This window comes from Populus alba, chromosome 12 (genome assembly GCF_005239225.2).
Source record: "Populus alba chromosome 12, ASM523922v2, whole genome shotgun sequence".
Taxonomy (NCBI): Eukaryota; Viridiplantae; Streptophyta; class Magnoliopsida; order Malpighiales; family Salicaceae; genus Populus; species Populus alba.
Window position 1 is genome coordinate 9,636,079 of NC_133295.1, and position 17,058 is coordinate 9,653,136.

The following is a 17,058-nucleotide window of genomic DNA, read 5'->3' on the forward strand; positions in this document are numbered from 1 at the left end:
CTCCCTCTCCCTCTTTCTCTCCCTCTTTGCGCGTGTGATTGTGTGTTCTCTCCAACTCTCAGCATCTCCCAACAATCAGAGAGCCCTGACATTATACAGTGTGTTGGCGAAGCAATATTGGACGATTCTAATTAGGGGTGTGCAAAAAAACCGGAAAACCGAATAAACCAAGAAAACCGAAAAAAAATTAATTGAAAAAACCGAACCGAAAAAAAAACCAATTAAACCAATTAGAATAGTTAGGAAAAATCACAGTTCGGTTCGGTTTTTGGTTTTGTAATGCAGGAACCGGTTAATCCGGACCGAACCGAATCGGTTCAAAAAAATCACTATAAATAGAAAAATTACCCCCCCTCTCACTCTTACTCTCCAACCCTAGCCGCAGCCTCCTCTCTCTCTTTCTCTCCCTTTCCCTCCTAGCAGCCCCCTCTCCCTCTCCCTCTTTCTCTCCCTCTTTGCGCGTGTGATTGTGTGTTCTCTCCAACTCTCAGCATCTCCCAACAATCAGAGAGCCCTGACATTATACAGTGTGTTGGCGAAGCAATATTGGACGATTCTAATGGCTTTGGAAAAGCAAAATTCCTCTCCATGGTTTATTATCTATCACCTTGATATTTATTTAGATGGCACCTCCCACAAAAGAACTCAGCTTTCCTTTCTTCGTCGTGATTTGTTGTTGGGAGGACCTAGCAGCCCCCTCCATGATTTTTGGCATTTGGGTATTTGAAAAATATAGGAAAAACCATGTTTATTTTGCAAGAAATTTTGGATTTGATTTATAGCAGAGTTTTGGATTTGGAATGAAATCAATGCTGTTGATTTTGGCTTTTAATTCGTTTGCATATAGGTTGTCTCGGTTTTTTGAAATAAAAAACCGAACCGGACCGGACCGAAACCGGTCGATTTGATCGGTTTCAGTTCGGTTTTGGTTTTTTTTCAAAAAAAAAAAGAACCGATTTGGTTGTTTTTTTCAGTTCAAAATCAAACCGAACCGAAAATGCTTACCCCTGCCAATTATTACATGCAAAACACGAACCTACACCTAACGCGGCACATCAGCAAATAAAATGAAAAATAAGGGTATTTAGCAACGGAGTCGCTATATAAATAAAACAGATTATCAGAAGGCCATCTGAAAAATTAAGGGCAGAGCGAAGCAGAGAAGTTTCCGTTATCCATTCTCTCTATTTTCGCCTCTCTACACCAAAAAAAGATAAAAAAAAACCCAAATATCTTCCTTTCTCTCTCTAGAAAAAAATTCGCATCTCTACCTGTTGAAACAAATTAGGGTTTTTCCAAATCCACAGATATTTGCAGAAGTAAGCATGGTTTCCGATTCAATCAACGCTTCAATTCCTTCTGTCCCGAAAGATTTCGGCAAGAAGAAGAGGGTATTAATACGATTCCTTTCTTTCTACTAGAATTTGATTTTAAAAAAAAATCAATCTCGTAAATTCATCCTCTATTTTAGCTTATTGTCTATTTTTGCTTTGATTTTTTGGATTATTTAGGCCAATAGGTCAGCCAAATTGAAACAGTGCAAGCTTGATGCTCGTCGTGAGCAATGGCTCTCTCAAGGTAAAGTATTTTTTTAAAAAAAATTCAATATGTTTTTTTTTTTTTGTAAATATTTTTAGTAAATTGGAGTTTTGAATAATGTGGTGTGGGGTTTTTTTTTATTTAGACGGTGGATTTTTACTTTTTTTTTTTATCAGGTACAGTGAAGAATAGGGGATGCAAGGAGGAATTGATGGGCCCACGAGGGTCGCCACAACAAATTCATGAAGAGGGAAGGAAGAATCCGTTAGAAAACTTGCAGATGAGGCGGCAAGGAAGAGGAGTGGGGGAGGATGAGGATGAAAATGGGTCGATCCATCGTGATTTTGATATGGATTCCCCTTCAAATAGTCCTACTGGCAGCAGTGTCCTATGTGGAAATGATTCAAGCACCAATTTTACTGCTTCCAGCAGTGGCAGCAGTACTAGTGGAAGTAGCGGTGGTTGTTGCTCTGGTAGCATAACGGACGAGGATGACGAAGGGGGTGATAGTTGCTTGGATGATTGGGAGGCTTTGGCCGATGCTTTAGCTGCCAATGACTATGATAATAAACAAGAAAACCATGATGATGACAACAATCCATGTTTGGAATTGCAGTCTTCACCGGAGCATGAACCTGTTGTTCAATTGGATTGTAATTCGTGCAACTTGGGTTCTAATCATGAGAATTTGACGCGGGAGAGAAGGATCCCATCAAGAGTGACTCCTGGGAATAGTCGGGCTTGGAGGCCGGATGATGCACTTCGTCCGCAGAGTCTTCCTAATTTGTCCAAGCAGCGGCGCTTTCCGAATACTGATAGGCATTATGGACGGGGAATGCATGCGTGGGTTTGTGCTAGTGGTGTTAATGTGCCATCTGCATGTCCTATATGTACAGAAGATTTGGACTTCACAGATGCGAGTTTCCTGCCATGTTCATGTGGGTTTCAAGTCTGCCTTTTCTGCTACAACAAAATGCTTGAGCTGGATGGCCGCTGTCCGAACTGCAGGGAACTGTACAAGAATGATTCTGTAGAGGTGGAGGCCATTGTGCCCGGAAGTAATCTGACTTTAAGGTTGGATCGTTCTTGTAGCATGAGGTCATAGGAGGAGAACTCTCTGTTTTGATGAACTTTCGAATTTTGGGTCTATCTCTTTCTCCGTATGTCTTGTGTGTTCTATTCTAGAATCAGGTTGTCATTTCTTAGACTTTTTAGATGTGGGGGTATAGATCATTATGTCTTTTGGCACCCGAGAATTGAGCTATTTCTTATTTTGAATCTTGGTTCTTATATGTGTGGTGCATATGCTGATGTAGAAAACCCATGTTCAGTTTGTGAATAGATATGGGACATAGAAACTCAATACATGAAATACAATATTCCATGTTTTCCTTTTCCTTAATTCTCGATTGGGTTTGCTATCTGCTTGTGCATGTTACTATTTTAGATTCCATCTTTGATAATTACTTTATAGGATACAGCCTTAAAATCCAATAATTCATGGATGGGCTAATTTAGCTAATTGCTTTGATTGCAATGCAAGTCTTGATACTTTCATAGTTGCACTGCATGTGATTACTTAAGTGTTACATTATATGCAGTTTCACAGCTGGAATTACATATTTTTGTCTTTAGGCGATTGGGTAAAAAAGGTGCAGAGCTCTGAAAACATTGAAGGAACCCCCTCTCAGGCTAAAAAACATGTTTTAGGAGTCACTTTTCTGGGGCCACCTAATATAAAATTTGATTCTTTATTGAGACTGATTCACGGTTGAGGTTTGTGCACGAATGCTTATCGAATGAAAAGTTCCCTTATTTGAAAACCTGGTTTCTGTTTCTTATTTAATTATAAAGAACATGTTGGTAACTTATTGTAATTTTTTGCTGTCCAGCATGTGTCGAGTGATGATGTTCAAGCTCCACTTTACACACCTGACTGAAAGTAACATACTAATGTTTGGTGTTTTCGGTTTCTCTTTGTTTTACAAAGATTTTACATTCTAGCACTTATATCATCACGAGTATTTTAAGTGCTGCTTGTTTGGGCTGTCTATGCTAGGAGAAGGTTTTTACTGAAACTATTTCATTTTAACATAATGCTCTTATTGTAATAGAATGCCTGTGCTAGCCAACGGATGAGAGCTAGTTTGCTCGTTGGATTTCTCTTAAGCAAATTGCATGTCACGGTGTTCTTTCTCTTGTTTCTCTTTGTTACCCTTTTTGCTGTCCTTGCTGAACATGATATGTGGCCTGGACTTATCTGTCCCTTGCTCACGCTGAAAGTAAGTTCCTAAACAGTGATTGCCCCCCTCCTAACTATTGATATGCATGTTCTGTAATTGTCTCTGCACGTGCCTATGATTATTGGTTCTCTTTGAAATGTGTGCAATATGTCTCCCCTGTCTTGTTTCTACAGCGTGACTTTCTTGCATCACCTTTCACTTTTATTTACAGCCAATTGGATAGGATCCTTTGCCCAGGAGGCAATCGATGCTATGTTTTTGTGGTTGCTGTTTTATTGAATTGGTTTTTCTTATTGGTTTCCCTGTGCTGTTTTTCTAATATGCCGGTGTTGTGTTGAAAGATTGTTGTGTAAGGCCAACATACCTTTGCTAGGTAACAGCATTTGCATCTCCTCGACAGCCTTCGGGCTTAATTCTGATTTAGACACCTAGGGAGGGAGATATATAAAAATGTTGGTTTCGTTTGCAAGTACTGACGACTTCATTTTTCTTTGGTACCCCGTGATTTACATGGGAAGAAGGTCTTAGGAACATCAGATGGCTGGAAAAGCTGGGCTTGATATTCTTAGCGTACTGTTATCTCAAGAATTGCTGGTTCTATTGCCTGCATGTGTGTTATTTGCAAAGTTGGAATCATTTTAGCTTCGTTGCTTGTGGGGTGATTACATCTCTACATGCCAACTGCAATTTTTTTGGTTAAATGGTAGACGGTGGTTGTCATATGTTCCTTAAAATTATATACTTTATCATACAGATATAACCTGATTTTATGGTAATTGCTTGGCTGTTTCATTTTCACTGCAGAGGGAATAATGCTGAAGTTAGTAATCCACGGGACTCTTCTATTTCTAAGGGTATTGGATAGCTTCCATTCTTGGGTTAGAAACTTGTGTGACTTGTCGAGTTTTAGGTATGGATGCGCACTTTTAGTTTTTGTAGCCTGGAAGATGAATAGATAACTTTGAGATAGCATTCTAATTCACATGTTAAATGCGAAGTTTGTCGGTATCATGAATGATGCATTGCAAAATCCACAAATTTGCGTGACAATTATGTGCACTGTACCTAATAAAAGTCTAGAAACCTATAATGCGCATGCTGGCAGCCTAAGAAAATGCAGGCGGCAAGCTTTCACATGTTTTTCTTTTTTGTTTTAATGCGAGGCATGTTATTACGTGTTTGTAACCTAACCATGTCCTTCATTTGATCAATGTCTTGGTACCCTTTTGTTTTCAAATCAAGAATATTAGTACAATTCTTGAGCATATACTGGAAGAGGATCTGAGATAGGGATACATCCTTGAGCAATAATTTTGCAGGAGCCTGGAGGTGAAGTTTGATAAGTGGATTCAACACCTCTTGATTGGATCCTGCAATATATGAATGGGATATTCAGTAATCCGCGGCCGTGGTATTTGGTAGTGTAAGATGACCCTCTATAGTACGAGTTCAAGCAACTATTGTGACTTCTTCAGGTTCTTGTGGCGAATGCGATTTTGATACAAGTTAAACTTGTTGGAGATTGATTGAAGTTGGGTATTTTAATTTGATTTTGATAAAGGTTAGAAGTTGCAGCCAGTATGGATATGCTTGATGTTTTTGCGAGTGATGCTGAATCTGGTGAATCAGAGCTTACCATTGGCCTAACTGCATAGGAACAGAGCAGCGATATAGGATGTGCAACTGGTGGTGGTAGGGATGACAAATTAATCTAACCCTATGGATATTGATCTCCATAGATTTTAATGACCGAGTATTTTTCAGATAATTATATTACTTGATGAATAATCGATAGAATATGAATATTATTAAACTCAACATGAAACTTACCTAAATCTATTATGAAATATATATTTATATTATATAGATATATTTGCAGAATATTTAGATATTTTTTAATGCAATATAATATATACTTATCTTAATATTTGAAATGAAACAAATATTAACTATTTTATTTCTTTTTATTGAATAATAAATAATAGAAGACAATGGATGCTCAAAATCTGATGGATAATTTATAAAATATCTAAATTTTTTACCTAATAGATAATTAATAGAAAAAAAAATCCAATATGTGATAATCCATTGCCATCTCTATATAGAAGGAAGTAAAGATGAATAACAGAGCTCACCACTAAGTATAAAACTAAAAGGTGTTTATTTATTTATTTACTTTGCATGATCTTATTATTTATCCTCTCACAAATTATTGTGGATGAGTTGTGTAAAATTTTGTGTTTTTTTAATTTGGTTCTCAAACTTTTTTTCCCCCGGTGATTTAATCTTAATTGAAGACCAATTAATTTTAATTTCTTATGAAAATATGAGATTGAAAAAAGAGGGGGACCTAAATAAAAAAGACGTCAAACATGGAAGACATGCCATAAGTTTTGAAAAAGATGCATTTTGATTCTCGAACTTAAAAAATAACACAGATTATATGATTTTTGTACCTCAATATTTTTAAATTTAATTTTGGTACAAATTATTTTTGTTATTTGTTAGTCCTTGGTTGAGAGAAGACAGAGAGCAAGGTCGTCGGATTTCGGCGGTAGAGACATGAACATGTTGTTGACACTGATATTTTTCAAATTCAATTTTGATATAAAAATTTATTTTTGTTATTTTTTAGTCCTTGGTTAAGAGAGGAGAGAAAGCAATGTCGTTGAATTCTGATAGTAGAAAAAAAAAACATGTTGTTGACACTGATTTAGGCTACTAAAATGGATAATATTTGTGTCAAATTATTTTGTTTGAGAAGAGTTCATATTAAGTGTTTTTATTACCTTTGAAGTTCATAAAAAAAATATCTGAGCTCGGGTTGATTTTTAGTTTCGGGTTAATTTTGGTTTTTAGGATGATTTTTTGGTTTTGTTTAGGCCACAGATAGGTTTATCATGATTATTAAGATGTTTTATAAGTGTGTTAGGTCAAAAATAGGTTTTTGGGTAAAAAAAAACTTAGGTCCTAGTTTTTCAGCCACCATAAAGGCAGAAACCTAGGTAGGATCATACTACGCGTCGTCTGATTTTTTCCAAAGAAAATTAGCTTCAGCAAAAAAAAAAAAAAAGAAGGTTAGTCGCGCGAGACTTAATAAAATGGGTTAGGCCGAGCATTGCTTGGCTTTTTTTTCCTAATTGTTTTTCAATTAATGCTTTTTTTTGAAAAAAAATTATATTTAGATATAAACCCCTTCTCTCTTTTATTTTGTTTAGAGATCCTCTTTTAAATGATAATTATTTTTTAGTTATGCGTTTAATTTTCAAAAAGGTTTTTTCTAATTCATTTATATATATATATATATATATATATATCTTATGTATAAATGAACTATTTTTTTTGAAAATAAAAGATGTTTATTTTAAAATAATATTTCTAATATGTGTAGTCTTGCATAATTGTTTTTTATTTTTATTTTATTCAACCAATTTAATGTGTCGCACGTTGAGGTCAAGGAGTCGCCACTTAATTGTTTGGTTTAGGGTCACTATGAGACTCGGGTAGACTAGTCTTATTAGAAATTTCAAGGTAAGGATTGGTTATGACCAAGAAAGATATTAGTTTTCTTAGCGCACCTTATCCGAGGTAAATTGTATTGTGTGGTCTGGATATGGTTTAAAGTCGTTGATGGGTTTCTAGCAGGTGGTTCATCTATGGCTCGGGATAAAGATTTATGCTTATGAACAAAATTAGCATTTTGAATTTATTACGGGCTTTTATATCTAAACAAATTCTTATAGGAAGAATCCATTTATATGCTTTAATAGGGATCACTTATCCTGAAAGGCAAAAATATTTTCCCACAACTCGTATATTGTGGTGAAAAAAAATACTCAATTAAAATTGATGAATATTAAAGAATTTTTGAGAATTTCTTAGTCAACTTCTGATATTTGAATACTAGCCTACTTGTGGCTTCAACATTTATACCAGAATATTGACTATTAATTTTCAAAAATAAAGATGAAGAAGAAAACTTGGGGTTATTAAAATATTAGCCAAATCCGTGAGGAATTTTACAAACTTGTTGTAAATTCCACAACTAATGCAAAGAAATACAAAACATTTTCTAAAAAAATGCTAAAATATTTTTTCTATTTTTTTTCATAAATAAAAATGCAATTTTTTTTTAAATAAAGATTAGGTTGTATGCAACAAGAATGATTTTTTTTTTTTTAAGGTTATATTTGGCAAAAACTCATTTTTTTTCTAAAGACAAAACTACTAAAATAGGCTTAAGAAGTGTTTGCCAAACACACCCTTAACCCAAAGAAAACCTTTAGCAAAAACATTACTAGCCAAATAGGGTCTAAAATGTTTACTTGATTTTGACCCAACAGGGTTGATCTGAAACTTTTGGTTCGATTATAAACCGAACAAAACTCCATTAGTTTGACCTGATAAACAAATCAAAACCTAAACCAGAATCCAAAATGAAATCAAACTTAAAAAAACACGAGCTCAATTTTTTTTTAATCATAATGGATCAAAACTTAGAAAAACAAAGAACATAAAATATACTAAAGAACATTCAACATGAACCCAACTACATAGATTTCAAATCAGACCAAATATAGACTAACCAAAGACACATACATATTGGAAATCATGCAATGATCAATAATTTAGCATTCATGCACTTTGATTATTACTTAAAAACCACAATTTTATCAAAATGAGTTTTGGTTCAAAACTAAAACCCTATAATTAAAACTTACTAAGAACATGTTATTGATGCAAATAAACCCTAAATTATTGACTAATAAAGTCGCAAGAAGGATTCTATTTAAAGAACTGGACTACAATCGATCAAAATCATGGAGTTCAAGCAATTTTCTTTCCAAGAACACGAAGAACACTGCTCAAAAATAGCCCAGAAACTCAACACACTATCAAGCCTCCAAAATTGACATTTTTTTTAACTTCTAAAACATGATTTCTTCATTCTAACAAGTTACATAACCATAACCAAACATGTTTGAATAATAAAAAAAAACTAACAAATAACATCAAAATTATGCAAGGTGTTGTAGACTTCAAAACTGCCAACTTGAAACAGCCTATAAAAATATCAAATTTCGACTCAAAACTGACTCTTTAAACACTTGGAACTTAAATCATGCCTAGGAACCAATAACACACACTAACAAACCTAAAAATCAATAACTATACTGCCAGATTTCTAAATCAATTTATTTCATTTAATCTAAACATCTAAACATATTCTAAACATCTAGCAACATTAACAGACAATTCCAATCAGAATCTAACAAAGAAAAATAAACATTTTATGCATTGATTAATATCAAAGCTAAAAATAATATAATGCCTCATGGACATTATCTACCATAATAAATGAATGATTTATACCTTCTAAAGCTCAAACAATGGTTGCTTGCTTTTTAGTTTTTTTTTTTTTTTATTCAAGTTTATTATTTTCTCTCAAAGTTGTGGAAATCCCTATGCTAAACTCTTAAACCTTTATACTTTGGAGATGTTTTATCAATTTTTTTCTTACCTTTTTCTTTTATTTTTGCTATGATTTTTCAGGAGACATTTATAGGGTTTTTGATGGGTTCAAACATAAATTAATCAAAGCTTAGTCCTTTGATATGAAAGGGTTCTGGAGTATATTTCATAGCTTTGAGTTCTATACCCGTGTTGGTTTTTCAATAGTGATTTTGCAACAAACTTGATTTTTGGTGGTTTTTCAATTTTAAAGACTATGGAGCTTGTTTCTAGCCTTTTGATCTTGAGAGAAACGTAAACAACATTTAATAAGAACCTATTGATAAGGCTTGGAGTTTGAACACTTGAAAAATATTAATGATTTTGTGAAATGGGTATTACAATCATCGATAATTGAGTTGACTAGTTTCGAGGCTTCTTTGAAGCAACTTTAATGTCATCGTTGTTGAAAACCATTTAATCTTGGTAGGGGGGTGTACACCTTTCATTTGGATTCATCTTTACTCAATTTAAAGGTCTATAGCTTCACATTTATTCATTTGAAAGTGTCAACCTGATCAGCCTAAAATGAAAAAGTGTAGTGATGACTAATCGAGAATAAAATGTTGTTGAGTTCGTTGAAGAAAATGAGATATAAGTGTTTGATGAGAGTAACTAATCTTTGTAGAGGGGGTGTTTCTCAGTTGAATGGTAGTGGTTAAAGTCTCCAAAGTGGTCGGAAACACCACTTTGATTCGCTTAAAAATGGCTACTCAATCAATCAAAATTGTGGAAAAAGAAGCTAAACAGTGATTGAACGACACGTTGTTTAGGTTAAAACTTAGAAATTAGGGTTTTTAATGTGGGATTTGAAAAATTTTATTTTAGTCTTTATTCTTTCAATTGCTTTGAATTGCACCCGTAATTGCCTCCCAAACTTTTAATTTCATGCAATTTCACCCCTAATAAACTCAATTATCATCCCCAAAGCTTAACATCATTTTCATCTTGGTCCTTGGTTTTTTATTTGTGCACTTAAACCTTTAATTGATCATTAAACTTTCAATTTTCTTTAATTGAACCCTTAATTTCAGCCCCTACTACAATTACGTGTTTTTTTAGTTTGGTCTTTGGTTTTGAATTTCTTTAATCAAGTCCCTAATTGCCCATCAAACTTCAATATTTATGCAATTAATCCCCTAATTTGACCAAATTAACTTTTTAAAATTGCAAATTGACCTCCGGACTTTAATTTCTTTTAATTAAAGCCTAAATTGACTTCAAATATCAATTTTTCTTGCCATTAAATCCTTAATAAAATTAATTAAGCCTTTAAAATGTAACATGTTAAAACAATTAAAAAAACATTAAAAAAATTAAAGCAAAATTGTTTTTCCAAAATTTGCAAAACTATAATACACGGCAAACACCTTCCAAGTAATCCTATGCAAGAAAACCATTTTCTGCGTGGTCTTTTTGTTTGGCTTTGTCCAGTGACAGGAAAGCTTGAACGAGGAATAGATTACAAAACGCGTCCCTTTGCGTGTGTGTGTGTGTGTTTTTTTTTTCCTCGCTTTTTTGGATAAATGTGTTCAACATTTTATAATAGAGATAAAGGGTAGCCGACAAGAGTGTCCCATTGGGTTTATAGAAATCGAAGAATCCATAAATAACGTCCAATTTGAAAATCTACCTACTGTATTTTTTACCTTGTTGAATTAGCCAGGTTGAATGTGAACAGATGACAGAACTGTAAAAAAAAAAAAAATGCTCTAATCCTGCTATTAGCATATTCATAATCTTCTAGTCGTCAGCATCCGATCAGCATCATAGTTTCTGCAAAATCCGACTGGGGTTAAATTCATGATGATGGATCAGTACTGTCTTAAAGATGGAAATTATCTTAATAAAAACTATAATCAACAGGATGAACCAGGTCAGGCCAAAGAAGGCTGAGCAGAAGATGAATTGTAAATGATAATCTGCGATTGTTTGAGAGTAAAAACAGAACAGTGAGGAACCTAATCTCCTTCAACATTCTTGAATTCACTTGATATGGTCTTATGCGGTAAGGTTTTAAGACTGATTTTACCAAATAGAGCTGGTTTCAGCTGACGGTTTTTATTCCTTGCACCAAGGTCCTATGCAAAAACTAATAAACTTAAAGGAATGAAATTGAGATATTATCTACTGGGAATTCTTCAGGTCCTTGAGGCGACTGGGTTGCAACAAGTTAAATAGTTGGAGTTCGATCCAATTAAGGCATTCCAATTGGAGGTTAGAAGCTTGAGTGAGGATAAGGGAACAAAAATATGCTTGGTTTTTGGAGACTAATATCCATACAGCTCGAAAATCCTAGCATCCCCCACTAGGAATTTCACATCTTTATAACCATATAGAATTAGCCAAATTGGAAGTGGGTGGATGATCTGATGATAGGAATATAATTTCTGTAATGTTGATGCTTTTACTTAATTACTTTTCTTTTATTCCTTGCACCGCTGACCAGACATTGTTCTCATGAAATGACGGATCGGCATCTATTAGCCAGGCAATCAAGCAAATTTCAGCATATTTCTTAGTTGCAATCACAAATTTCTTTTTCTCTAATATTTGACATTTGCTATGTTTTTATTTTATTTCATTGAGTGGGATACAACTCTCCATATTAGAGAATAATATAAATCATATCTTGAGACCTCACCTAACAGCTTAAGTTATTGGATTGAGATAATTCTTTGATATGGTATCAGAACTTTGATAACAAAGCGATTACGAGTACGAATCTCACAATTCCTACTTATTTGATAAAAATTAAGTACAAGGTAACGTGGGCCTGTGAAAGTTTCAAGCCTAAAGAGCTTTCACTTGAGAATGGGTGTTAGAAAATAATATAAATCATATCCTGAAACTTCACTTAACAATTTAAACTTTTGGGTTGAGATGGTTCTTTGATACCCTGTAATGTTGTGTTTGGTTTCTGCCGAGTAGAAGTCAAACGAGGTTGGCAGGGGAATATGGGAGGAAGCGAATTCCTCCCAGTTCTCTGTTGCAGGACTTGTAAGTCCACGCAGAACTAATCGATACAAATTGATTTATACTCTGTTGTCAATTTGAATTTCTTGGTTCCGAAGCTAATCTACCATAATCACTCGATCAAAGATGTCATTTTCCCTTTGAAGAGGAGTGTAATTCAGCACACTAATGCAGTTCCTCGTCTGGTTGAGATGTTTTGCACTTCTCTCCTGTCGGGAGAAGGGCTACTACTGAAGGATTAGAACAAAACAAGTAAGTGCAGGTCTCAGAACTGGTAGATGAACTTGTTTAAGCAGGTTTTTAAGAGCTGAAATTCCATTTCTGCCTTTATTATTGACCAAAAAAAGCATTTTATTTCACACTATTTTGCACGGTGGAACAGATAACAATAAAATATCTAATACAGATAAAGTTCTTGCTCAGGAGGGTACAAGGCTCGGAATAACATTAGTTACGCATCTGCGAATCCTGCACATGCAGCTCCTTCCTTAGCTCAAGATCCTGAGAAAAGTTTGTCAGGAAATGTTGTTTCAGCAATTTCTTAAAGGTGGAATTCTCCAACAGAACATCAACACCCAGTTCCCCATCTTTAATCCACTTTTGGACTTTGGTATTCAGGTGAGAAATGCTTTCTTTAATTCCCTGGCAGCTTGTTTTAATGCACAGCTCCTCTACCTCAGCCCAAAAACAGGATCCTGGAACTTCATGTGGCAATCGCTCAGCATGCTCACGCCATCTTTGGGTGCATTTATACCGTCTTGGCCTGCCCTTCCCCATGTAGGGCCCTGTGTCTTCATTCTTGAGGTGTCGATAGTAATTAGCAATATCCAAGGGTTCGACAATGCGACGATACCTGGTACCAAGATCTATCCATGTCTTCCGGCCCTCAAACTCATCGGGGAGCTCATTCCTTTTCAGCATTTCTATTATCTCATCCCATATACCTGCTAGCTCAAGCCTCTCGACATTAGCATGGAAATCCTCCTTTTCTTCTGAACTCTTGAAGGCATCATAGTAGCCAGCTTTGAGTGCACACTTCTTTTTGTACGCTTCTAGCTTATCCAAACATTTCTCAATATCTTTCTGCTTTTCATCAATGGATGCCTGGTTCCTCAACTTCTGCTTCTCTAACGCTTCAGCAGCATGGATGCACAGTCTGGCTCTTTCACTCTGGAATCCCAAACACTTAGCATTTATAAAATTTGTGGGCATCAACTAACCGCAATTTTGTGTCCAGTTTCAGCAGAAATTTAAGCATTCCAAGTTTGGTATTGTTATTTCCTATATACTGAAACTTATAACCAGATAAAATTTGCTGGGATAAATCAAACCAAGCTGTGAGGAGTGAGCATATATATGAAATTGAGTACAAACTTAGGAGGGATTGAGAGAACTTACCAGGCCTAGGTCATTCAAGGCCACATCAACTCTCCCACGCTCAACATTTGCAACGTTTGAAGATAACGGAAGTGCTTCTGGATGATGCTGATATAAACATGTTACAATTGACATTTTCAAGTATTCTTGCAAGTCATTTCCGTAGTTCAAATGATCTCTTAGGCTTGTTTGGGCAACTTCCACTTTTTCTCTTGCTTCTCCAGTGCTCAGCTGGGAGGCATAGTACAGTACTTGCAGCACAGCATCTGGGTTACTTGAGACAACAAGTTTCCCATTTCCTGTGCAGAAAACATAGGTCCCTAAGGGTCTGTAAGGACTCAGTTCAATGAAGCTTGATATAGTCTCCAATAAAGGATTCGTGCTCCCCATGATCTTACAGGCAGCATAATTAGCAACAGACGATGCATTTTTCACCACAGTTTCATAGAAAGCTGGAGTACTAGGAGGTTGTTGCGCTTTTTTATTAAAGTAATCAAGAACTTGCTGCAGTTTTTGATTAATGGAAGAGAGTGGACTGAGTGAAATCAGAGGAACAATGTCGCATCTCATAACGAAATTCACAAAGTAGCGAGACCAGTTTTCACGCCTAAGAGCAAGGTTTATAATGCGATCACCAACAAGTGGAGATCCAAAAGTCAGACACAGTGGCGCAATCCAGTTGGAGCTTTTTCTAATTTCCTCTTCCAAGAACCAAATTGTTGCCAGTATGGCTATTGCCCCTCCTGAAGAGTGGCCTGTAAATACAATTTGCCTCCTGTCTGTCGCAGCTTTTTCCACCTAAGAAAATTGAAAACCAGCATCAGATCGAAGTTAATTTTTATGATTAAGCAATTATTTTGATGTTTTCTTGTTAATTATATTCTAATTTCCATCAGTTTCCATTTAACACATGTAAATCTTATCAATCTGTACTTCTTCTCATGGAATTCAATTATAGCTTCTCAGAAGGTTTTCAATCAAGAACACAGATGCAGTTATAGAACCTAAAAATTCTTCACACGTTAGCATCATATCCACAAGGAAAAATTGATGAACAAACACACAAAAGGGGGGGGGGGAGAAAGAAAGAAATATATTCCCTAAAAAAAGAAAATTCACAACTGATTATAATAACATAAATGACCAGAAAGTAGATTCAGATACCTCAATTTGGAACTGTGGATTAGCCAAAACTGCTTTGAATCTATTGAGAAAGACTTCGTTGATAGTAGCAGTTACATCAAGACCAACATATTTGAGAGAAGGAAAGAGCTGAGGATCCACCTTCGTTTCTCCAAAGGAAGTTCCAGTAAACCAATCATTTACAGACCAAGATCCAGGAAAGCTAAAGACAACTTCAGATGATGAAGCTCTAATCTTTTTAGAAAGATATTGCTTCTCTGGAGATTTGTGAGCATCCACGGCCATTGAGCATGCTTTCTGGATAACCACTTCTTTGATCTCCATGTTCTCTCCAAGCTTGACAGTACCCATCACTGGCTTTCGATTTTTTCGGGAATTTGCAGCTTTGGATTCTTTCTTGTTATCTCTCAGACATGAAAGAATGAAACACGCGTTAAATTATAGGCAGAAATGGTCGGCTTCGTCGTCGTTGACCAGTGTAAGTCTTTCTTTTTAGTTTTTTTACTGAAGCATGCTGGAAGGAAGCTTACGAGTATTCGCATCCATCCATATGGTAATCAACTTGCAATTGTGAACTTCCACTTTGAGTTCAACTCTGTTTCGACGTTTAAAGTAAGCAAGTGCGGTTCTTTTTTATAATAATTTTTATTTAAAAATAAATAAAAATAATATATTTTTTATTTTTTTAAATTTATTTTTAAAATAATATATTAAAATGATTGAAAATATAAAAAAATAAATATATAATATATATATATATATATATTATATATATATAAACTCTTAGCATAATTGCTCCGAACATTATAAAATAACTGCCATTTATTTTAATTTAAATAATTAGCAGCGATAACTATCAAAACAACTCGAATATAGGAAATAAATTATTGATGATAAATAATTTGCATACAATAGGACTCAGTGGATCAACTCTTGCTTTGACACTTTCTAATCTCCACTTGTATTCCTTTCACTTCTATGCGTGCATCATCAATATGATCCTAGAATTTATATATAAAGGAAAGAAAAAGAAAAGAAAACTCAATATATATATATATATATATATATATATATATATATATAACACATCATGTATTGATGATGATATGAAACATGTAATATTTTGGGTGTGTTTATTTTTGTGATTTAACTTTTTTTTTAAAGTGTTTTTTTATAAATAAAAAAATATTAAATTGATATCTTTTATGTGTTTTTTTATGATTTTGATATTTAATAATAAAAAAGCCATATTTTAAAGCATTTTCAATTAATGAGACGAATTATTGTAGACAATTTGGTATATATGATAATTTATGATGATACAATGATAAGTTAGAAATGCTTTATGTGATGTAAATTATAGTACGAGTCGTCCAATCCAATACTTCTCTTAAAAGATTTATTAGTGTAAGAAGTGTATGCATTCTTTTCATATTTGGACACTATGATTATTGTTTGATAAGATGATACTTTTAAGATCCGGCCCGAGTTTCAGGTTTTGATCGGATCACAGGGTTTTGATTGGGTCAATTTCTTTTAAAAAAAATCAAAATGATATCATTTTAGTAAAAAACAAAAAAAATATATAAAAATCAACGAGTTTGCAACTGGGTTTTAACTAGGTCTTGTCGGGTTAATCCGTTGGGTAATCCAGGTCACCACGGGTTTTTCTTTCCCTTGTTTTTTCTTCAACCCGGCTCGGTTCCTGCTCCAGATCGACTCATCGAGCTGGACCGGGTTTCAAAATTATGGATAAAATAATTCTAGATCACTTATGCTATTTATTTTTCATTTTTTTTTTTTTTTAAAACTAAAATTGAATTACGAGAGAAGGTAGGTAAAAACCTTCTCAAATCAAACATAATATTGATGTTTCAAGACTTCAAATCCTAAGAAAAGATGTACCTATCCCAAACAACACTACGCTAGAAAAAGGATAGGTAAAGGAAAAAAAAAAAAAGGATTAAAAACGAGAAAGTAAATAAAGCTACGATGGAAGCAAGTAAATGAAAGTTGTAAATACAAGAAGAAAGATAACTTGAATAAATTGAAAGAATAAAATTCCATATCTAGAGCTCATTATCTTTTTCAACTATTGAATGAAATATTTGTATCGATATTATATGTGAAACCTAGGTGAACATGTAATTCTAATCATATACAAGTGTTCCATATCAAATAAGTAGGCATATTGAATTCTAGTACAAACTAAACTTTTTTTTTTTTTATGATAATCACATGAACTGTAACTAGGGGTGTTCACGGTTCG

At 34.3% G+C, this 17,058-nt stretch overlaps 2 protein-coding genes across 2 annotated transcripts; one reads left to right on the forward strand and one right to left on the reverse strand.

The window, feature by feature from the left end:
* The first annotated feature begins 1,123 nt into the window (after window positions 1–1,123).
* Window positions 1,124–2,941, forward strand: LOC118044582 (uncharacterized). The gene is made up of 3 exons (XM_035052944.2): window positions 1,124–1,391; window positions 1,512–1,578; window positions 1,716–2,941. Exons 1-3 carry the CDS (start codon window positions 1,326–1,328, stop codon window positions 2,642–2,644), a joined length of 1,062 nt encoding a protein of 353 aa, XP_034908835.1. The 5' UTR covers window positions 1,124–1,325; the 3' UTR covers window positions 2,645–2,941.
* Window positions 2,942–12,566: 9,625 nt separating this feature from the next.
* LOC118044581 (protein EDS1L) lies at window positions 12,567–15,322 on the reverse strand. The gene is made up of 3 exons (XM_035052943.2): window positions 14,811–15,322; window positions 13,668–14,444; window positions 12,567–13,439 (listed from the first exon to the last, which is right to left on the reverse strand). Exons 1-3 carry the CDS (start codon window positions 15,138–15,140, stop codon window positions 12,717–12,719), a joined length of 1,830 nt encoding a protein of 609 aa, XP_034908834.1. The 5' UTR covers window positions 15,141–15,322; the 3' UTR covers window positions 12,567–12,716.
* Between the last annotated feature and the right edge of the window lie 1,736 nt (window positions 15,323–17,058).

Bases quoted from the DNA above. Each gene is read 5' to 3' on its own strand.
- LOC118044581 (XM_035052943.2), bottom strand. From the start codon at position 15,140: ATGGGTACTGTCAAGCTTGGAGAGAACATGGAGATCAAAGAAGTGGTT. The intron at 14,445-14,810 runs GTATCTGAATCT...CAATTTTCTTAG, and splicing joins ATCCACAGTTCCAAATTGAG to GTGGAAAAAGCTGCGACAGA. The intron at 13,440-13,667 runs GTAAGTTCTCTC...TTGGGATTCCAG, and splicing joins CCTTGAATGACCTAGGCCTG to AGTGAAAGAGCCAGACTGTG.
- LOC118044582 (XM_035052944.2), top strand. From the start codon at position 1,326: ATGGTTTCCGATTCAATCAACGCTTCAATTCCTTCTGTCCCGAAAGAT. The intron at 1,392-1,511 runs GTATTAATACGA...TGGATTATTTAG, and splicing joins ATTTCGGCAAGAAGAAGAGG to GCCAATAGGTCAGCCAAATT. The intron at 1,579-1,715 runs GTAAAGTATTTT...TTTTTTTATCAG, and splicing joins TGAGCAATGGCTCTCTCAAG to GTACAGTGAAGAATAGGGGA.